Raw genomic sequence first — 19959 nt, 5'->3', positions numbered from 1 at the left:
CACCCGGCCGCCGGCCCGTCTCCCTTCAGTCAGAGCTAGGATGGCGCAGGCGTCGGCTGTCCCCTTTGTGCTGCTGCTCCTTCTGGGTGCCTCCGCGGCGATGCCGGGGGGCGCCCGGGAGGTGGACGTGCGGAGCGGCCAGGCCCGCGAGGCGGCTCGCTTCGCCTTGGCCGAGACTTTCCAGAGCGACAAGGCGGGCTCCGGAGGTGGCGGTCGCCTTTGGACGCTGCGCTCAGCCCAGACGCAGGTGAGATGCAGAAAGGCTGGGCGCAGGTGCGGGGGGACGACCTTGGGGCTAGAAGAAATGAGGGGGAATCATGGCTTGGGGGGGGGCACGGGTGCTAGGAGGGAGGAACCTTGGGGCTGGAAGAATTGGATGGGGCCCATCACTGTGGAGGAGCATGAAGTATTTGGGGGCTGAAGCACGTCGGGGGACTTTGGGGCTGGAAGAAGTGGGGGCTATGACTTAGGATGGGGGGAGCATAAAGCATCTGGGGGGTCAAAGACGTTATGAAGACCTCTTGCCCCAGTAGCCTCCATCCAAGTCCATTCATTGCGCTTATGTCCGTTCCCCGTCCCCCTTTCTCCAATGAGTTCAAAATGGTGACCTATATGTTTTTTCTGCATCTCATTTAATCCCCATAACAACCCTGTGAGGGAGGGTAGGCTGAGAGACAGTGACAGAGCTTAACTGTTACACCACCACTGGCTCTCATGCCAGCCATTTTTGCCAATCAACCCCAGTATTGTGTGCTCTGGTTGGCAGCACTTCTCCAGGGGCTTGGCTATGGGGTCTCTCCCCCCCCAACACCTCATTGATCCTCTGAACTGGGGATTTAACCCTGGACCTTCTGCATGCAAAGTGTGTGCTCTTTGTTTTGCCAAGAGACCCAGAAACCCCACCCCTTCCAGTCAAATTAATTTAATTTAGCTAACTCGTTAAGGCATTTGTACCTTGCCCCTCAGCCAAAAAGAATTCCAGAGCAGCTTACGTTCATTCAGTTAGAACAAGACTGACCCTGCCTTCGGGATTACAGTCTAAATGACAGGTTGTCAGTGCTTTTTTTCTGGGAGTACTCAAGTGTACGCAGTACCAGAACCTTCAATTTTCAAATGTTAAAAGTGTGGCACTTACTGTAACAACGTCATGGTGAGTACCTGCACCTTTTTTCCTAAAAAATAAAGCACTGCACATTGTCCAAGGAAAAGAATGTCCTTCACACAGTGCATAAACTATGGAACTCCCACGGGAGGCGGTGATGGGCACCAACTTGGAACACTTTAAAAGAAGATTGGACAAATTCATGAAGAAGGGGTCTGTCAGTGGCTACTAGCCACAATGGCTATGCTCTGCCTCCACAGCTTCTGAATACCAGTTGCTGGAAACCACAGGAAGGGAGAGTGCTCTTGTGCTTGCTGGTTTCCCTCAGGCATCTGGTTGACCCCTGTGAGAATAGGATGCTGCACTTGACGGGCCCCCCTTTGTTCTTGTGAAAAAGCGACTGGAAGGGATGGGAGACATCAGTTTTTAAAATTAAGTAGTAAGTTCCTGTAATTACCAGCTGTCATTACAGTTCAGGGCAAGAGGCTGAAGCAACCTGCTACCAGGTGACATTTGCAGTGGCGTAGCGTGGGTTGTCAGCACCCGGGGCAAGGCAAGTAATTTGCGCCCCCTAACCCGTGGATTTGCGCCCCCTAACCTGTGGATTTGCACCCCCTAACCCATGGATTTGCGCCCCCTAACCCGTGGATTTGCCCTAACCCCAGATGTTGCGCCCGGTGCGGCCGGCCCCCCTGCACCCCCCACGCTACGCCACTGGACATTTGAGGGAGGGGAGGCCTGATGGCATCTGTAGAGAGTATTTTCTCTATCAGCCCCCCCCCCCCCCAAGCTCCACAGGCATCCGAAATGGCAAACGCAGGACAAGGAAGTACAGAGGGCCGGGGAGCCTGCCGCTGAGGATGTTATTTTTCTTCTTCCCGCTCCCTTTGGGATCCTTATTGCTGTCCCAGGTGTCTTCTTGTTGACAATTAGAAGCACAATCCACTTAACTCTTAAAATAGTTACGGGTGGCTTCCATCAAGCTAGACTGCTTTAACTGGTATACTGGCAGAGGGGGAGGGAATCTGCCTCCATCTGATTAGCTGGAGTCCTGGATAATTGATGCTGACCTGCAAGTAACAAACCTCTGGGCCGAGGCTGTCACTCCATGCTGGAGAACTAGGTCAGTGACTAAGAGTAAGGGCAATGGAATGCCCTTACAGCTGACAGCCAGCAAGAGAAACTCAGCCCCATGCATTCCTGCTCCTCCCTCAGAACCAGGTTGCATCTTGGATGGAATCTAAATATCAGAAACAAAAGGGTGTGTGTGGTTTTTTTCCAGTATTTGAAATGGTCTGCATTTCAAATACTGAAATCCATAATTCCCACGAGGAGGCAGCCTGCTCTGTTTAATTATTCACTGTACAACTGTGGTGCTGGCTCTCACAGAAGTGTTTTGGCCACAGTTGGCCTCGAGCCTCCAGTATTGTGCCTGGTTAGTTCTCCAAGTGTGTATGTGAGGCTTTATTTACTTCCTGGCTTTTATGAGAGCCTTTTGCTCAGTGTTTGAGATTGTGAGACAGAATCACATAAGAAGAGCCCTTTTGGATCAGGCCAATAGCTTATCTAGTCCAGCATCCTGTTCTCACGGTAGCCAACCACTCTCTCATCTCCTGTGGATTCCAGCAACTGGTATTCAGACGCATACTGCCCCTGACCTCCATGGAAGCAGAGCATAGTGATTGTGACAAGTAGCCATTGAAAGCCGCCTCTTCCATGAATTTGTCTAATTATCTTTTACAGCCTCCTATAAAAGTGTTTAACTATGTGCTCTGTGAAAGACTCCTTCCTGTTATCTGTCCTGAAGCTTCCACATTCAGTTTGATTGGATGCCCATGACTTCTAATGTGACAAGAAAGGGAGAAAAACTTTCCTCTGTCTACTTTCTCCATGCCATGCATAATTTCATGGACTTCTGTCACGTCTCGTCTTTTCTCTACACGACAAAGTCCCCAAATGCTGCAACCTTTGTTCATGGGGGAGTCATTCCATACCCTTGATCATTTCAGTTGCCCTTTTCTGAATATTTTCCAACCACAGTATCCTTTTTGAGGTGAGGTGACCAAAGACTTGGCCAGCTGCAAGAGACAGAATAGTCAGGTCCCTTTCTCTGTCTGTCAGGAATTTTGGAATGCTGAAGTGTTTCCCAGTGTCAGCAATGTGCCAGGCAGTGGCTGTGTATTGCTTTTCTTTCATGAAGTTCCGGTTCTATGCATGTATGGATTGAACTTGCAGCGTGAGCTTGTGAACCTCAAGTTTAAAGCCGGGCGGTGAACTTTTGAGTCCAGCCATAGTTATCTGCTGCCTCCTCCTTCCAAACAAATAAACAACCAGAAAACCATTGAGGCCACTCTAGGTCTTTTCCAGTTTCTTCCGAACTGGTTTTGGCTGCTTGCAGGCAGTGAACATCACTGGGCAATTTCCCAACTTTTCCCACTTGCCTGAGAGCTGTTCTTTCCTCATCTTCAGGTGGTGAATGGCATCAAGTACTACCTGGATGTGACTCTTCTGCAGAGCAGTCAGTGCAGTGGGAAGCAGGCTGTGGGGCAAGATGCTCCTAGTTGCCTCACTCCAGAAGAGCCGGAGCAAACGGTAAGAATCAGCATTGTCCTTTTGCTTTCTGGTTTAAAGGGGCAGGGGGAGTATAGCTAGCACCTTCAATGTGCTGGAAACCTGGAGTCTGATTCCCAAGGTATCCTAGTTTTGCATGGCTCTACTGATTTCTCTTCTGAGTTTTAAAAAAATCATTTGGTAGCATCATGCAAAACACATGGGGCTGCAACAATTAGCACAGGCACTGGCACATAATATCTGTTCCGTATTTGTAGGAAATCAGTCTTTTAGTGTGGCAGCACCTGCACTTTGGAACTCCCTGCCAATTGATAATCAGGCTGGTGCCTTCACCAAACTCTCTTCAGCGCCTGGCTTAAAATATTTTCATTTAGACAAGCGTACGCAGATACCTTGAACATTGATGTGTGTTTTAATCTGTTTTTTTTAATTTATCCTGATTTTAATTTTTTGAATGTTTTTACTGGTAATTTTTATTGTATTCTTGTTTTCATTTCCCACTTTGAGATTTTTTTTTACAATCAATATAATTTATTTGTATATCTTCCTTCACCCGAAGATCACAGGGCGGTTCGCAACAAAGAAATACAAAATGAAAACACAAAATACATAATAAAGCAAAAACAAAACAATAACCTCCCCTCCCACAGAAACATTTGAAAGGGTGGTAAAATGACCCCAGTTGGGTATATCAGCTCTTGTCTCTATTCCAACAGTGCTACAAGTCCCTGAGTAGTTGACCTCTGTGTGCATTAGGAAACAGGATGGGCTGAGACTGAGGGGCACCTGAGGCTGGCACTCTGCAGAATCTTTCCCTGGCCCCTCAGTTTCCCTGTGGATATGCAGATGGCAATGAAGTGGGATTTCTAACTCTCCCATCTTCAAACAGACACCTCTTTGCTTGAAGAGGAGCAGACCTCCCACTGGAACCTGTGGCTGGTGCAAAGTAGTTTGTCCAAATATGGTCTCCTCCTTCCAATGTGTTGGGGAAATGAGGGCAAGTTAGATGTCCAGGAGACGAATGGGGAAGTAGCAGGTCATCGCCCAGAAGCTTGGGAAGGTTACAGATTTGCTTTGGTCTGCATAAAGCAGCGTGTTAACAACAGTAAACATTGGTACTGTTGACTCAGACTTCTCATTATCAAGGCTACAATCTCCATAAGCACATGCCAAATTCAGTTTGTCCCCCTGGGCCTCACATGTTTCTCTTGTGACCTGGCATCACTGAATCTCTTTGCATAAACTTCCCCTCAGACAAGGGCAGTTTGGTTTGGCTGGCCAGCCTGTCAGCTGACAGTGCCTCATGCAGCTCCAGGTGTTGGGTGCCGAGGAGGAAGATAGAGAGCATTGACATCATGTATACAGTTGCTGTATCCAAAAGTTTATCCTAGCCTTACCTGGAGATTGAACCTGGGTCGTCCTGTATGCAAGGCAGATTCTCTACCTCTGAGCTACGTAAGATGGGCTTGATCCAGCAGGCAGGCTCTTCTGAGATGCTTATGGTGTGCTCGATCCTCCAAGCTGAAGACTGAAGTGGTTGCAACCCAGGCGCAACTAGCCCTCAGTGCAAGATATCTGACAAGTACACACACTGACCCTCTCGCTAGGACTTACAGTGGTACCTCGGGTTACATACGCTTCAGGTTACATACGCTTCAGGTTACACACTCCGCTAACCCAGAAATAGTGCTTCAGTTTAAGAACTTTGCTTCAGGATAAGAACAGAAATTGGGCTCCGGCGGCACAGCAGCAGCAGGAGGCCCCATTAGCTAAAGTGGTGCTTCAGGTTAAGAACAGTTTCAGATTAAGAACGGACCTCCGGAACGAATTAAGTACTTAACCCGAGGTACCACTGTATTTTCATGAGATCAGCCTCAATTAAGATGTAAAAGGTCCTCCCAGTGAAGTGGCTGGTAGGGGCAAAGCATCTCTGGTGCATGGTGCAAGATGAACTCCCCAAGGCACCTTACTGTTTGGAGTCATAGATCATTAGGTCATAGAATCATGGGAAGGGGACCCTGTGGATCATCTAGTTCAACCCCCTGCAATGCAGGAATATGCAGCTGTCCCTTATGGGGATCGAACCTGCAACCTTTTGGGAGGAGGGCAGCCCTTTCCTGCCAGAGGTCCTGACTTCCTTTTGCCGCCTCAGATAGCCCAGTAGGCCCCATTTCATCTCCTAGAGTCGATGGCAAGGCAATATTTCTGATTTCCAGCCTTGCATCCATCCGCCGCACACATCTTATCTGCGTGGCTTGTCCTGACTTTCTGTGCCTTGCTTGCCCTCCTAACCTTTTCTGTTCTTCCCTTCCAGTCATGTCACTTTGAGGTCTGGAGTCAGCCCTGGGCAAACAGGAAGAGGCTTGTGAAGCAAGAGTGTCGCCTGGCTGGTAAGTCAGGTCTGGGTAGTCTGTCTGAAGCGTTAAAAGCAAAAAATACAGTCAAGAAGGCAGGGCCCCAAACCTTTGCATACTGTTGACATAAACAGTAACTCCCTGAGCCAAGCTTTTCCTTCAAGGATATTGATTGTAGAAACCAGTAGCAACCAGAATGGGTAAGATAACTCTTGTACAGGCCTACCTACTTCCACAGAATTCTCCTTCAGGCGGCAAATAGCCTCCACACTGTAATGCTCCATCAAGGTTGGACTCCTATCAGTGCAACTTAGCAAATGCAAGTAGCTTCAGAGCCATTTAGAATTCCTTCATCTGGGGCTGCCAACCATTCTTTGGTCCGTGGCGATTTACGACCGAGTGCTGTGGGCACCACCGAGCCTGGTTGCTTCTCTCTGCGTCCTCTGGATCAACCCTCCTGTCAGGGTTCACACATATGGACTCTTTGCCTTTCCAAGGGATCTGGATAAAAGTCGACCCATTAATATTAATCTGAGGCTTGAAAAACACATAGAGTTGGAAGAGGAAATGGGAAAGAGCGCCACTTTTCCAACTTCCTCCTCCTGTTCAAGGAGCGCCCCCCCCCCCGTTTACACAGGGTTTACGTTCTGAGGTTCTGTGTGCGTCAGTGAAATCGTGCATAATTGAAACCCATTGAAAAAGCCTGCAAGCACCCTGCTCTGCCCTTTTGGTGACATTTCAGTGACGTCTTTATGATGTTTCTGGGTCACTTCTGGTTTGGCGCAATGCACACGTACACAGTTGCACACATATGGAACGTGCCTAAATGGGGGGTGGGGGTGCTGCCTGTAGGTACATTTAAAGGGAGTAAAAACCCTAACCCTCACGGCCTCATGACTAAGTGGGTAATGCGGGGAGGGGCTTTGTGGGGGCCAGGAGAAGGTTGCAAGGCACTATGATGTTGATACCTGGACTTACATCATTTGCAAGATGGGCGTCCGTGTGTGTAATTGATACATGGCCTCACCTTTTCTCCCCAGGCACAATGAATCATTCAAGGGCATGAATCATTAAGGTGTAGGCTGCTGGGTAAAAGATTTCCTTCTGCATATCTGGTTAAGCACATATTTCTGCGAGGAGGTGTAATGGGAAGGATTGGGGCTTTAGCTGATAGCCATTTAGAATGTAGGGGACTTTTGGAATACAGTGGTACTTCTGGATACAAACGGGATCCGTTCCAGAGCCCCGTTCGCATCCAGAAGCAAACGTATCTAGCGATGGCACGTCTGTGCACGCACGTGTCACTTTTTGCGGCTTCTGTGCATGCGCATGACGTTATTTTGAGCATCTGCGCAAGCGGTGAAACCCGGAAGTAACGTGCTCCATTACCTCCGGGTTGCCGCAGAGCACAACTCGAACGCGCTCAACCCGAAGTGCATTCAACCCGAGATATGACTGTATCCACGTAGTCTGGTGACGGAGTGTGGAATAGTAAATAAACACACACACACCCCTTGTTCTTGCAGAGCCATCGGAGGTAGTCCACGCAGCAAAACTGGGGGAGTGGGAGGTGTTCCGTCCGAAGGCACCTGCCAAGGAAGTCGAGGAGTTAGCCCAGGAAGAGAGGTTTCTGCAGGTGAGTGTCATTCGTCTGCCTTTTGGAGCTGGGGTGTGAACTCTCTTAGCAGGGCAAAGCAGGGCTGTGTTCCTGCTGACTGAGTTGTCTCTTTCTCTTCTTTCCCTTTATACCAAAAGTATGTACAGTCTGTACCTTGGATCCCAAACGCCTTGGTACTGTGACGTTTTGGCTCCCAAATGCCGCAAACCTGGAAGTGAGTGTTCCGGTTTGCGAACTTTCTTTGGAACCCAAACTTCCAATTGGCTGCAGGAGCTTCCTGCAGCCAACCAGAAGCTGTGCTTTGGTTTCCAAACATTTTGATAGTAGGACGGACTTCCGGAACGGATTCCGTTCGACTTCCGAGGTATGACTGTATACATTTGAGACAGGCACAATCTTCCAATTTTGGTCAAAAGTGCACAGCATTCCTGTTTGCATGTTCCTGATTCTAACATTAGGTAAACTGGATGGCTGATTCGTCTTGGGTACTTTGATATCATCTGTACTTTGATATCATCTGCCTAAGATAACCTTGCTTCTGATACATCGATTTTAAAAAAGTAATTGGCTAGGGTAATGAAAGGTCAAAGGTCAAAGAAAGATGGACAGGTTTTTGGCAGGCTGGCATTTATTCATTGATTTCATAAAATACTAGGAATCTGGTAGATCAGTTCCAACTATATATAATAGTTTGGTCTTTTAAAGAGTAAGACAGGCTTCATTGTAGAAGTGTTAGATTAATTAAGAAAAATGAAACGTGCATCTAATTAATGGAGTCCTTTGTTTAGATTATAGGTTATAAGAGACAATGAATGCTGTAAAGGAAAATAATAATACTATTGAAGATCAAATATTATGTTTAATAGGTTCTTAATACTACTCGTAAAATATATTGTGTTAAAGAAATGTAATATTATGCTGGAAATACTGTTCATAGGAGGGAAGGGGGCTAATTTATATTTATGCCCTAGTCAACATTATTTCTGCAAAACAGTTTGGAAAATAAAATCACAATCTGCAGTTGAAGGCAGCAGCTCTGTTTCTGTGATTCAGTTCCTTGTGTACCAGTTTCTCAGTTCTGGATTCTTCCATCCCCAGAATGCCTCCAACCACCTGGTGCCCCTCTTCAAGGAGTTCTTGACAACTTATGAGAAGAGCTACAAGGACAAGCAAGGTGAATGTTGGGCGAAGGAAATTGTCAAAGCAACAGCATGCCAAGGGTGCCCTGCGTGGTGTAATGGCTGGTCTAGGACCTGGCAGAGCCCAGAGTTTAGAATTCCCACTCAGCCATGAAGCTTGTGGGATAACCTTGGGCCAGGTGCAGTTTCTCAAGTCTGATGCACCTCGCAGAGTAATTGTGGGGATAAAATAAGGAGGGCTGGGAGAACTGTGTGCGCCACCTTGAGCTCCTTGGAAGGAAAGTGGGATATAAAATGCAAGAAAAAAATATAAGCTGCAAAGGTCAGGCTAGTTTCTCAGCAGAGTTCCTCTGATGTTCAGATTTTGCAGCAGGCATGGCTGTGCTTGCTTGGGCTGTTGGGAGTTGGGAAGGCAGGCATTGGGAAGGCCACAGGCTCCCCGCCTCCCTTGTCTGTCTTCCAGCTTCTCCTGATCCAATTTGGCATCCCTCCACTCCTCGGAGCACACCAGCCCACATACACACTGCTGGCAGTAGCATTCTGCATGTTAAGCATCCTTAAAGAACTGTAGGCATAACTGCTGATGGATAAGAACCAATAAGAATCAGTACTCATACTCAGTCCTTGTTTCCCTGGCCTCCTGCTCTTTTAGAGACCGAGAGGCGTTTCCGCATCTTTGCAGAGAATCTGGAGAAGGCCCAGCTAATTCAGGAACTGGATCAGGGCACGGCAGAATACGGTGTCACCAAATTCAGTGATCTGACAGGTAGGTGAGGACGGGGCAGGGACTCTACTGTTAGCTTCCCCTCTGAATCGCAGAGCTACAGCCTACCTGTGTCTGGTAGACCCACCTTGGCCAACCAGGTGCCCTCCAGATGTTGCAGGGCTAAAACGCCCATCAGGAGGGCACCAGGCTGAACAGGCTGCAGTAAGCAAATGGCATTCTCTACAAAACTGCTGCCACTTAGTCCTCACAGTGCCACCACCAAACCCTCTCTGAAAAAGCTCCAGCTAACAGGTTAGAGTCTTGTTTTCTTTATCCTGCAATGTGGTAAGTGTTACATATCCCAGCTTCCTTGGAAAGTGCAGGTGTCTCAAACCAGATGTTTTATTTTTACATTAGTTACTCGCATTAAGGAACTGGGATAATACATTATCCAGATGTGTATATTAAAAGGGGTTTTTTCCAATAAAAGAGAAAGAGAATGAAACAAAGTGAATAAAAGTAGCATAAAATAAAGCAAAAATGGCTATCTAATGTTTTTTAAAATTACAGCACAAGTTCCAAAGAGGAAAGATACAGATACAGTGGTACCTCGGGTTACATACGCTTCAGGTTACATACACTTCAGGTTACAGACTCCGCTAACCCAGAAATAGTACCTCGGGTTAAGAACTTTGCTTCAGGATGAGAACAGAAATCGTGCTCTGGCGGTGCGGCAGCAGCGGGAGGCCCCATTAGCTAAAGTGGTGCTTCAGGTTAAGAACAGTTTCAGGTTAAGAACGGACCTCCGGAATGAACTAAGTAGTAACCTGAGGTACCACTGTATGTATTTGTGGCAGATAGAACTCAAGAACTTCAACCAGCCAGGAAGGCTAGAGTGTCATATTTTATGAAGTCTGGTGCTTTCGTCTTTTCATCGCACAATGTATCTTTCTCCTTTGTTTCAGAGGAGGAGTTCCGCTCCACGTACTTGAACCCACTGCTTTCCCAGCTGCCTGGTCGGCCAATGAAACCAGCCACCATCCCTAAAGATCCACCCCCTGATGCATGGGACTGGCGGGACCACGGGGCCGTCACGGGTGTCAAGAACCAGGTTGGTTTTCCTCCACCCCACTATGGAAGCAGCTGCTTCCTCAAGGGGACCAGGTTGGGCTTAAAGTTTCCAAAGGGGATAAAAGTTCCACTGTTTCCCTGTGTGGGTTTGTTGCGTGAGGTTGGTGAGGAGTTGGAAGAAGGTAGTGATCCACCCTAGGTTCTGGGCCTGAGCTTTATTTTGTTTTGTTCTCTGTAGGAATTTATATCCCAGCTTTGTATCAAATTGGGATACAAGGCAGCTTACAACATGTAAAAAACGTCCTCATAAAATGAAAAGTAATAAAACTAATTGAAAGCAGTATTTAAAATACATCGAAGCACATTTAGAACCAGCAGCTAAAGTACAGTTTGCCCCGGCAACAGCATCTGCATCGTCTGCACCTTAGTTTTCAAAGGCCTGTCTGAATACAAAAGTCTTAAGTGCGCCATCAAAAGGATGACCAAGAGGGAGCCAGTTTAACCTCTCCTGGGAGAGGATTCCACAATCTAGGAGCAGCCGCAGCAAAGGTTATCTCTCGTGTCACCACCAACCGTGTTTTTGATGTTAATGGGTCCAAGAGAAGGTGCTCACCTGAGGATCTTGGCACCTGGAAAGGTTTATATAGGGAGTTATGGTCATTCAGGAAGCCTGGTCCCATATAGGGCTTTATAGGTCAGAACCAGCGCCTGGAATTGTGCCCAAAAGTGGACCAGTAGCCAGTGAAGTTGTTTAACTGATGTAAGTTGCCTTCTTCCAGGCTGCTTCTGAATTGTCTCCTTTTTCATCTTATGGCCAGTTCATACTATCTGGAGCAACTCTTTCCTTTTCTCAATGACTGCAGGGTTACTGTGGCTCCTGCTGGGCCTTCTCTGTGACAGGCAACGTGGAAGGGCAGTGGTTCCTCCGCAATGGCACTTTGGTTTCCCTCTCTGAGCAAGGTAGGGAGTTATTTGAGGAGGCCTGGCCTCTCGTGTTTGGATCTGGGAGCTTTCTGGGCAGCAGAGCTAAAACAAAACAAAAAAACTGCCAGTGAAGTTATTGGTTGTGCCTTGTTTACATGGCCGCGTTGACTCAAATGTTTTACAGGTAAAGGATGCCTGCATTCTCAAAGCAGATTTTCTTTATTTTTTGCTTTCATTACCTTGTTATAACCCATCCTGAGATCACATATGGCAAAGAGCGAGATGTAACTGCTTTGAGTTTTCCCTTCAATCAAGTGGCATATGAATTTTATGAAAGAAATGTCATAAAGAAATAAATTGGGAAGTTGGCTGACTTCAGGAGCAAAACTGGACATGTCTTTGGGTGCTCACCCTCCAGTTTCCAGCTGACCTGATTTCTGCTCCCTCCACAGAGCTGCTGGACTGTGACTCCGTAGACAAAGCCTGCGGAGGAGGACTTCCATCCACGGCCTACGAGGCCATCGAAGGGCTGGGTGAGTCAGCAAAATATTTTTGCTCCAGCGCGGCACTTGGTCTGCAGCTTGTTCCTCTGCATGTGCCTTGACATCCAGAGAATAAGATGTTTTGAGTGTTCAGAGACTTGTTTTCACAACAGTCTCTGAACTGGAGAAACTGGATGCCTGGGGCACGGTGGTGCTGGAAATGCTGGTTTGTTCCCAAGGCTAAAACCTAACCGAGTTTTGTCAGTTGCGTCTAGAGCATCATTCATGCCAGATCCTTCCCTTTTAGAAAAAATCCATTCCCTCTTTCTTGGGGCAAACCCTGAATTTTTCAAGAGTGCACATGCTGCCTTTACTGCAGTTCCCCAATGGCTGTGAAGCAACCACCACAGTGAGGCTGGAAGATGCTCTGTTTGTTCAGCCGTTTGTTGACAATGCAAAGTCCCTCTTCAGAACTGCTGGATTCTGGCTGCTGTTGATTTCTCACGTAGGGGTTGTTGTTCCTTGCTGCTTTTATTGCTGGAAGCTGCCTCTAGAAGTATTATTAAGGTAAAGGGACCCCTGACAATTAGGTCCAATTGTGACCGACTCTGGGGTTGCGGCGCTCATCTTGCTTTATTGGCCGAGGGAGCTGGCGTACAGCTTCCGGGTCATGTGGCCAGCATGACTAAGCCGCTTCTGGCGAACCAGAGCAGTGCACGAAAATGCCGTTTATACCTATTTATCTACTTGCACTTTGGTGTGCTTTCGAACTGCTAGGTTGGCAGGAGCTGGGACTGAGCAATGGGAGCTCACCCCATCGCGGGGATTCGAACCGCCAACCTTCTGATCAGCAAGTCCTAGGCTCTGTGGTTTAACCCACAGCGCCACCTGCATCCCACAGAAGTATTATTAGGGCATAATAAATGTGGGGTTTTTTTAAAAAGCCACTCTTAGATCCTTATTCTGCACAGCAAGAGCCCCGCCTGTACACGGTTTTCCTTGCCAGGTCATCACCTTCCTTGGCCTTCCTGATTCTCCTCCTCTTCCCCAGGCGGCCTGGAGACAGAGCGCGATTACAGTTATGAGGGGTTCGAGCAGAAGTGCGGCTTCTCCAAGGATAAGGTGGCCGTCTACATCAATAGCTCCGTATCAATATCCCGGGATGAGACAGGTACGTGTCTGAGACCATGGCTTGGGGTGCCAGTTAGTGAATCAAATTGTGGGCCTCTTAATACCTAGAGAGATCTGGAACACTCTGCTGTGGAATGAGGAAGGCCACTTGCTACTGCCTAGAGCAAGGGTTGGGCAAACTTTTCCCAGTCCCAGGGCTGCCTTCCCTCTTGGCCAAACTTCCAGAGGCCACATGCCAGTGGTATGTGGGGCCAGAGCAGGCACAAGCAAACTCGGCCCTCCAGATGTTTTGGGACTACAGCTCCCATCATCCCTAGCTAACAGGACCAGTGGTCAGGGATGATGGGCATTGTAGTCTCAAAACATCTGGACAGGGCAACAGATGTGACGAAAGTCAGCCATGTAAGAATTGGTGTAGACATATATATATGTTTATGAAAATATTTATATGCTGCAAATCATAACAAAATAAAAGCAGTGTACAATAATAACTATATAATATAAAAACACATTTAAGATCAGAGACCATCATCTAAGTGTTATGGAAAGATTGCTTCTTAATTGCTGGCATAAGCTTGACGACATTGAGAAGTTCTCAGCGGATGTTTAAAAAGAGCTGGATGCTGTTAGCAGAGTGTTCCACAGGACTAGGCTGATAAGACTAAAGACTCTATTTCACGTTGATGTCAAATGACCTTTGCCAACTCAAGGGATGACCAATGAGGTTCTTCCAGGTGATCTTGGTAACTGAGCCAGGTTCAGGCCATCTCTAAGGTGCCTTGGATCTAAGCTGCTCAGGGCTCTGTAAAATCAGTACAAGGACCTGGCTTGGTAGTAGATGGGCAGCCAGTGCAGAGGTTATTTACTCCCTCTTCATCCATACAAGGAAGAGATATTATCATGGTCCAATAACACATTCTGGCCAAGAAAAAACAGGGCAGGGTCAGAGAGACTTGTGGCCTGTGGGATGGATTTAGAGGTCTGGATGGCTGCATAGGTCCCTGAGGCACCCCAGGCCTGCCCTAGATGTTCTCTGGACTTGATAGGTGCCCTTCTTGCTGCTTTTATGGCTAAGAAACATTCAAGACCACACACTTGATGCTTAACAGCTTCTCTGCTGAGCCGTCCTGCTACGATCTCTTGTCCTACCTGCTGCCACCATGCATGGGTGTAGGAAGTGCAACAGAGGCCAGGGAGAGAGGCAGCGTATCAGTATCTCAAATGCATGGTGATCCACATGTGTAAAATGCTTTCGTTTTCTGGGGCAGGGCCTGCAGCGCAGCTCCCATAAGCTCCCTCTCCTTCTCTTATATCTCTCTGCACCATACAATGGCCTTGCATATTAACCAGTAACCCTCTCCGTTTCAGAGATCGCTGCCTGGCTGGCTAAGAACGGCCCTATTTCCATTGCTCTGAACGCCTTTGCCATGCAGGTGAGGGAGCCCCTGGAGGGCCATGCTTCTTTTTCCATGCTGTAAGGAACAGAGGTCGCCCTTTTGGTCAAAAAACATTCCCCCACATCATTTGTTGAGCGGGTGGGGAGCAAAATGAAACCCTCCCCAAAAAATCACAGTGGAGGGACAGAAATTTCTATGCAAGTTTGAGCAGGGAGTTGCATTAACTTTATGATGTTTTCCATTTTCCCTCGCTTTTTAAAACTTAAAAAAAGAAATCCTGGGATGCCGTTGGAGCTCTGCCACCTCCTGCCCTAGTACTCAGAGCCATCTCTGATTCAGGACAGGCAAAACAAAGCCCTTCTCCACACAGAAATAGAACTGTCGAATTTGCAAGCGCTAAATGCAGCAATGGCCACTAATGTGACCGGCTTCAAAAGCAGGTTAGACAAACTCAAGGAGAATAAGCCTGGCGACGGCTGCTAGCCACGATGGTTATTTTCTGCCTCCGCTGTCGGGAAGCAGCTGCACCTGAACACCAGTTGAATCGCAGGTGGAGAAGAGAGTATTGCTGTTGTCCTTGCGAGCTTCCTGGTTGGTCACTGAGGCAGACTGCTGGGCCTCTGGTCTGATCCAACAGCTAGCCCTGCTTGCATTTCTTTTACACGGCTTACTCTGCTTCCAAATTCGGATTGGCCTAGTTCGGTTTTTGTTGCTGATTGAGAGAGGGAGGGCTGAGTCATGCAGAACACGAGGGAACAGATCTGTTCAGAGGGGCAAGGACTCCTTGCAGCTAGGACACATTTGACTTTCTTAGTAGCTTCAGGCATAGACTTTCAAGCCCTCCCAAATTGCCTGAAGCCCCAAACATTGCACAAGGTGCAACATGTATGTATTAAGTTGCTTGGAGTCCAGGATTGTCTCTGAGCCCTTTTCCCCTTCTTCCCCTGTCCAGTTCTACAGGAGGGGAGTTTCCCACCCCTTCTTCCTGCTCTGCAACCCCTGGATGATTGACCACGCAGTCCTCTTGGTGGGCTACGGCACACGTAAGTGGCTACTTTTACTTGGGGGGGGGGGAGGAGGATGCTCCCAAAGCATGAAGGTGGGGAGATTCGCTCTGGAATCTCCATTCCTCCACCCTGCAGTTTAGCGTTCAGAAGCAGTCTCCATCTGTGTTCAATAAGCTTGCTTTACTTTGTTCTTTCTAATTTATTTGCGTGACCTATCTAAAACAATTTTTTTGGTGCCACCCTATCTCATTCCTAAAACGCTCACGCAAAGCGTTAGAAAAAATGCAGATGAGACTTTAAATTACCCTAAAGCTTGCTCAGTTAAAACCTACTTGCGTCTGGGCAAAATATATTAGAGCAGTTTTACTAGCGCTGGCACCTGATGTTTGTCTGATCTAACTCCCTAGTTCTCATGATTCCCAAAGTTTCGCATCAGACTCCCCAGTTGTAACAGGTGTGACTAATAGAGGCTGAAGGAGAACTACCAGTGGGGAGTTTCCTTGCTTGTGATGGGTGTTCAGAGGTGGGCAGGGAGCGGTGGGTGGGTCGAGGAAGCAGGAAGGGTCAAGAATGAATTCCTTCCTGCTTCCAAAAAGCTGCTGGCTTCCATCCAAGGATGATGCAGAGATCAGATCCATCTTAAGCCACTTCAAGAGATTGATGGGTTGGGGGGGGAACTCTCTCGAGGGATAGATGGAGGATTTTATAAAATTTATATGCTGCTTTGGGGGGAAAACCAACAATCTCAAAGCGGTTCACTGCTTGCTCTACCCCTGACAACTCTCTTCTGTTTCCACCTGTATGCACACACAGGGGGCCATACTCCATTCTGGGCGATCAAGAACAGTTGGGGAGAGAACTGGGGAGAGAAGGTAAGCATTCTTCCAAACTCAGCTGGGCAACCTTTCCCCCGCTCTTGGCAATCTCTGTTCACATCGTTAGGAAGGGGCTGATACACTGAAAGCTCACGAGTCAGGCTTGGCTTTCTCCTCAGTGTAACTGCCTGCTGCCGACCCCTAACCCCGTGTCTCTTTGCTTGACAACGCTATTGAGGCAAGGAGGAGCCGGTGCCAGGGTATGGCTGACTTCTGCTTATGTTGTGCTGGCCAATGACATGCTCATGTGCAGGCAGAAGGCGGAGATATATATATATCACAAAATGTAAGCTCCGTACGATCACATTTTATGTAGAGGTTTGAGTCCAAGGGTTCTGCGTATACACGAAAATTGAAGTAAGGCAGATGGGGAGAGATAATCCCCAGCATCCCCAGCAAGTAAGGCAGAGAGCTTAGAAGCTCTTTCCACCCCTGGTAACTGCAAGTGAACCCAATGCAAAAAGAGCTCTTAAGCTCTCCATCTTGCTTGGGACTTGACTTGCACAAATTCAACCAGCTCGCCTTCAATCACGTATGGTTGAAACTTAAATGCGTGTAAGGTGTGATCATACTGTGGAACTGCTTGATTGTAAAAAATCTCAAAACAGTTTACAGAAAGGATATACAGTGGTACCTCGTGTTACGTACTTAATCCGTTCCAGAGGTCTGTTCGTAACAGGAAACCTCTTGTAACATGAGGCGTGCTTTCTCTAATGGCACCTGCTGCCACGCCACAACTTCTGCTCACATCCTGGGGCAAAGGTCACAAAAAGGGGCATCTACTTCTGGGTTAGTGGAGCACGTAACCCGCAGCATTTGTAAGGGGGATGGTACGTAACACGAGGTACCACTGTAAAACCATCAATGAAAACTACCAAAACCAGCTTTTTAAAACTTTACTACAAACAACTAAAAACACATGTAAACATTCTACATATTTGCCTAGGTTTCTGTAAACAAAATAAGTTTTTCGCAGGCACTGAGAAGAGTGCAGGGAAGGTGTCTGCCTGGTGTCAATGGGCAGGGAGTTCCAAAGTGTAGGAGCTGTCACAATAAAAGGTCTATTTCTTACAAATGTGCAACAGGTATTATGTGGCATCTGTAACAATGCCAGTTTCACAGATATAAGTGGGCATATACATGGGGTGAGGTGATCACACAGGTAAACTGGTCCCAAGTTGCTAAGGGTTTGGTATGCTGATAGTAACACCTTGAACCTGGCCTGGGTAGCAAATGGGCAACTAGTGCAGATCTCAGACCAGAGGTGTGATATGCTGATGGGGTCCTGTCAGCAATTGTACTGCAGCATTCTGCACTAACTGCAGCTTCCCGATCAAGCGCAAGGGGTGCCCCACGAAGAGTGTGTTGCAGTAATCCAATCTTGAAGTAAGCAATACTGTGGCTAGGCTTTCCTGGTCAAGGAAGGTCTGTGCTGCTTACTGACAATTGTCCCGTGTCTCTTTTCAGGGCTACTACTACCTGTACCGTGGCAGCCACGCCTGTGGCATGAACTCAATGTGCAGTTCTGCAGTGATAGAGTAAGCCTCTCGGGCCCCTTGACTGCCTCCGGTCCAAATCATCAACTTGCTGGCTTTCCACCCAGCACCAAGATGAAGATCGGAGCACCTTCCCTGTACATTATCCTGACCCTGTTTACCCATTTCCCTTTCCAAATAGCCCTGGTTAGGCCTAGTGCATAACTAAGAAGATCTGGCCCCTGCTCCTGCCTGCTGCTATGAACGGTAGAGACTGGAGGTAGCATGTCCTAGGATAGGACCCTTAACCTTGCTGAGATCCTTCAACCAGGCCAGGATTGGTGCTGGTGTGTGTTTAAAGGGTGCTCCCCTTTCCAGTAGGAGCAGATTCCTTCCCCCAACTCTCAGTGAAGGAGTACTTGGTGCCTGGGCAGATGCACAGAGGATGGTGAAGGGGACTTGCTCTTCTGAAATGGTTAGGTCATCAGCTGCTCCTCGCTGTGAGCCTCCTCTTTTACCTTGGTCAATCCTGAGCTGCTTTTTGGAAGGCAGACTGGGAATTGGGGCCGGGGAGGAAGGGGCAGTGATCTAACTACCAGCTCCCATCCCAACTCCCTCTGCAAAAAGCAGGTCTCGTTACTGTTTTTTAACCATAGGCCTCTTAAGTTTGGGCCACAGCTCAGTAGAAGAGCACCCACTCTGCACGCAGAAAGTCCCAAACATAGAATCTCATACAGTCCTGGGATTGTAGAGTTGGAAGGGGACCCAAAGAGTCATCTAGTCCAACCCTGCAATCCTCAGGAGGCAGGGCTAGGGAATGCCCCCCTCAAGTTGAAGAGCTGCTGTGCTAGATGGACAGCAGACAGTCTCTCTTGGTCTAAAGCCAGCTTCCTGTCTCCATACAACTTGGGGGACCAGCTTGCATTTAAGACAAGATGTTCCAAGGAACTTCACAACTCTCTCAAGCCCCCTTAAATAAGTGCAGGTGAATTTTCCCTTCCTTGTGGAAACGAGGGGAGCACATTTAACACCCTTATTTTCTAGTTAGTCAGGGGCTTCTTTCTTTTGCACTCTCCAAGTCTTCCCGCTCCCCTTAGGGATTGTAGCACTGATAAATGCCCTCCCCAAAAATGGGGTACCCTTGTTTCCGTTAGCTCAAGTCTTCCTCTGCTTCTGGAAGACTTGATGTGGTGTAGTCACAGCCTTGCAGGACAGTCTTGCCTGTGGCTGGGCGGCTCCACTATCCTGTAGGAAAAGTAACCATTCCAGTATTGGTCAGCTTTTGCACTTAGATGCCATGAAATCTTTCTCCCTGCACCCACTACAAAAAAAGAGGTCAAACCCAGCCCACATTTTTTTTTTTAAAGATTTTAGCTGCTCTTTATTAATGTTTGCTGCTAGAATGGAAATATTGGTGGAAGGTTTGAAGGCAATGCTGAGAGATGATCCCTAGCTTGGTCAGTCCTAAGCACCACCCAAACCTTCTCCTCCAAGGAATCCTACTTGAGCACTCCCCAACCCCCAGCCGTGTTGCACTGAGGGCTTTTGGGGAGTGGAAGGCATAACTAGCACTTGCAAAATGGCTGCTATAGAAAGTGTTTTTCCTTTGATTGTTGCTCTGAACACCCCACCCCCACCCTGAAAAAGCTGTTTCCCCTTCAGGGACTCTAATCTCAGCCAGAATGGCCTGAAAGTGGCTGCAAATAAAAGTGTTTCTGGAAGACACAGCTGCTCAGGTGGCTGTGCCTTCTGTCTGTTACTTTAAAGACGCAGCCTTTGGTGTTTCTGTAATTTCCACACTAATAAATACTGATGGACTCTGAACTAAAGTGTCTGTGTGTTTCAGGGGTGAGGGCAGTGTGACGCCTGGAGTCTTGAGGGTGGGAGACTAGGTTTACCTTCTGCTGAGTACTCCTGAGTAGGTCTTGCCAGCATCCTTCCAAGGCGTATGAGAGACAAAGTGGGTGGGAAGTCATCAGAAGAGGCTTATCTCAGAGGCAGTGCTTTTTTACTTTAAAAAAATGTTTAGGAGTACTCTCATTTTCCTACTCATATTGAAATACTGCCCCTCAATGAGGCCAAACTTAGATTTACAGAATGTTTAGGG

At 47.8% G+C, this 19959-nt stretch overlaps 1 protein-coding gene across 1 annotated transcript; it reads left to right on the top strand.

Moving 5' to 3' along the window:
* CTSF (cathepsin F) lies at window positions 1-19681 on the top strand. Its single transcript, XM_028709610.2, has 14 exons — window positions 1-247; window positions 3572-3694; window positions 5988-6063; window positions 7554-7663; window positions 8744-8819; window positions 9437-9550; window positions 10456-10601; window positions 11425-11521; window positions 11938-12018; window positions 13019-13138; window positions 14467-14531; window positions 15448-15538; window positions 16316-16374; window positions 17845-19681. The coding sequence occupies exons 1-14, from the start codon at window positions 41-43 to the stop codon at window positions 17917-17919; spliced, it is 1440 nt and encodes a 479-aa protein (XP_028565443.2). The 5' UTR covers window positions 1-40; the 3' UTR covers window positions 17920-19681.
* The last annotated feature ends 278 nt before the right edge of the window (window positions 19682-19959 follow it).

The sequence above is a fragment of the Podarcis muralis genome, chromosome 16, assembly GCF_964188315.1.
Source record: "Podarcis muralis chromosome 16, rPodMur119.hap1.1, whole genome shotgun sequence".
Classification (NCBI taxonomy): Eukaryota; Metazoa; Chordata; class Lepidosauria; order Squamata; family Lacertidae; genus Podarcis; species Podarcis muralis.
The sequence above is the reverse complement of the archived record's forward strand: the minus strand, read 5'-3'. Positions and strand labels throughout refer to the sequence as shown.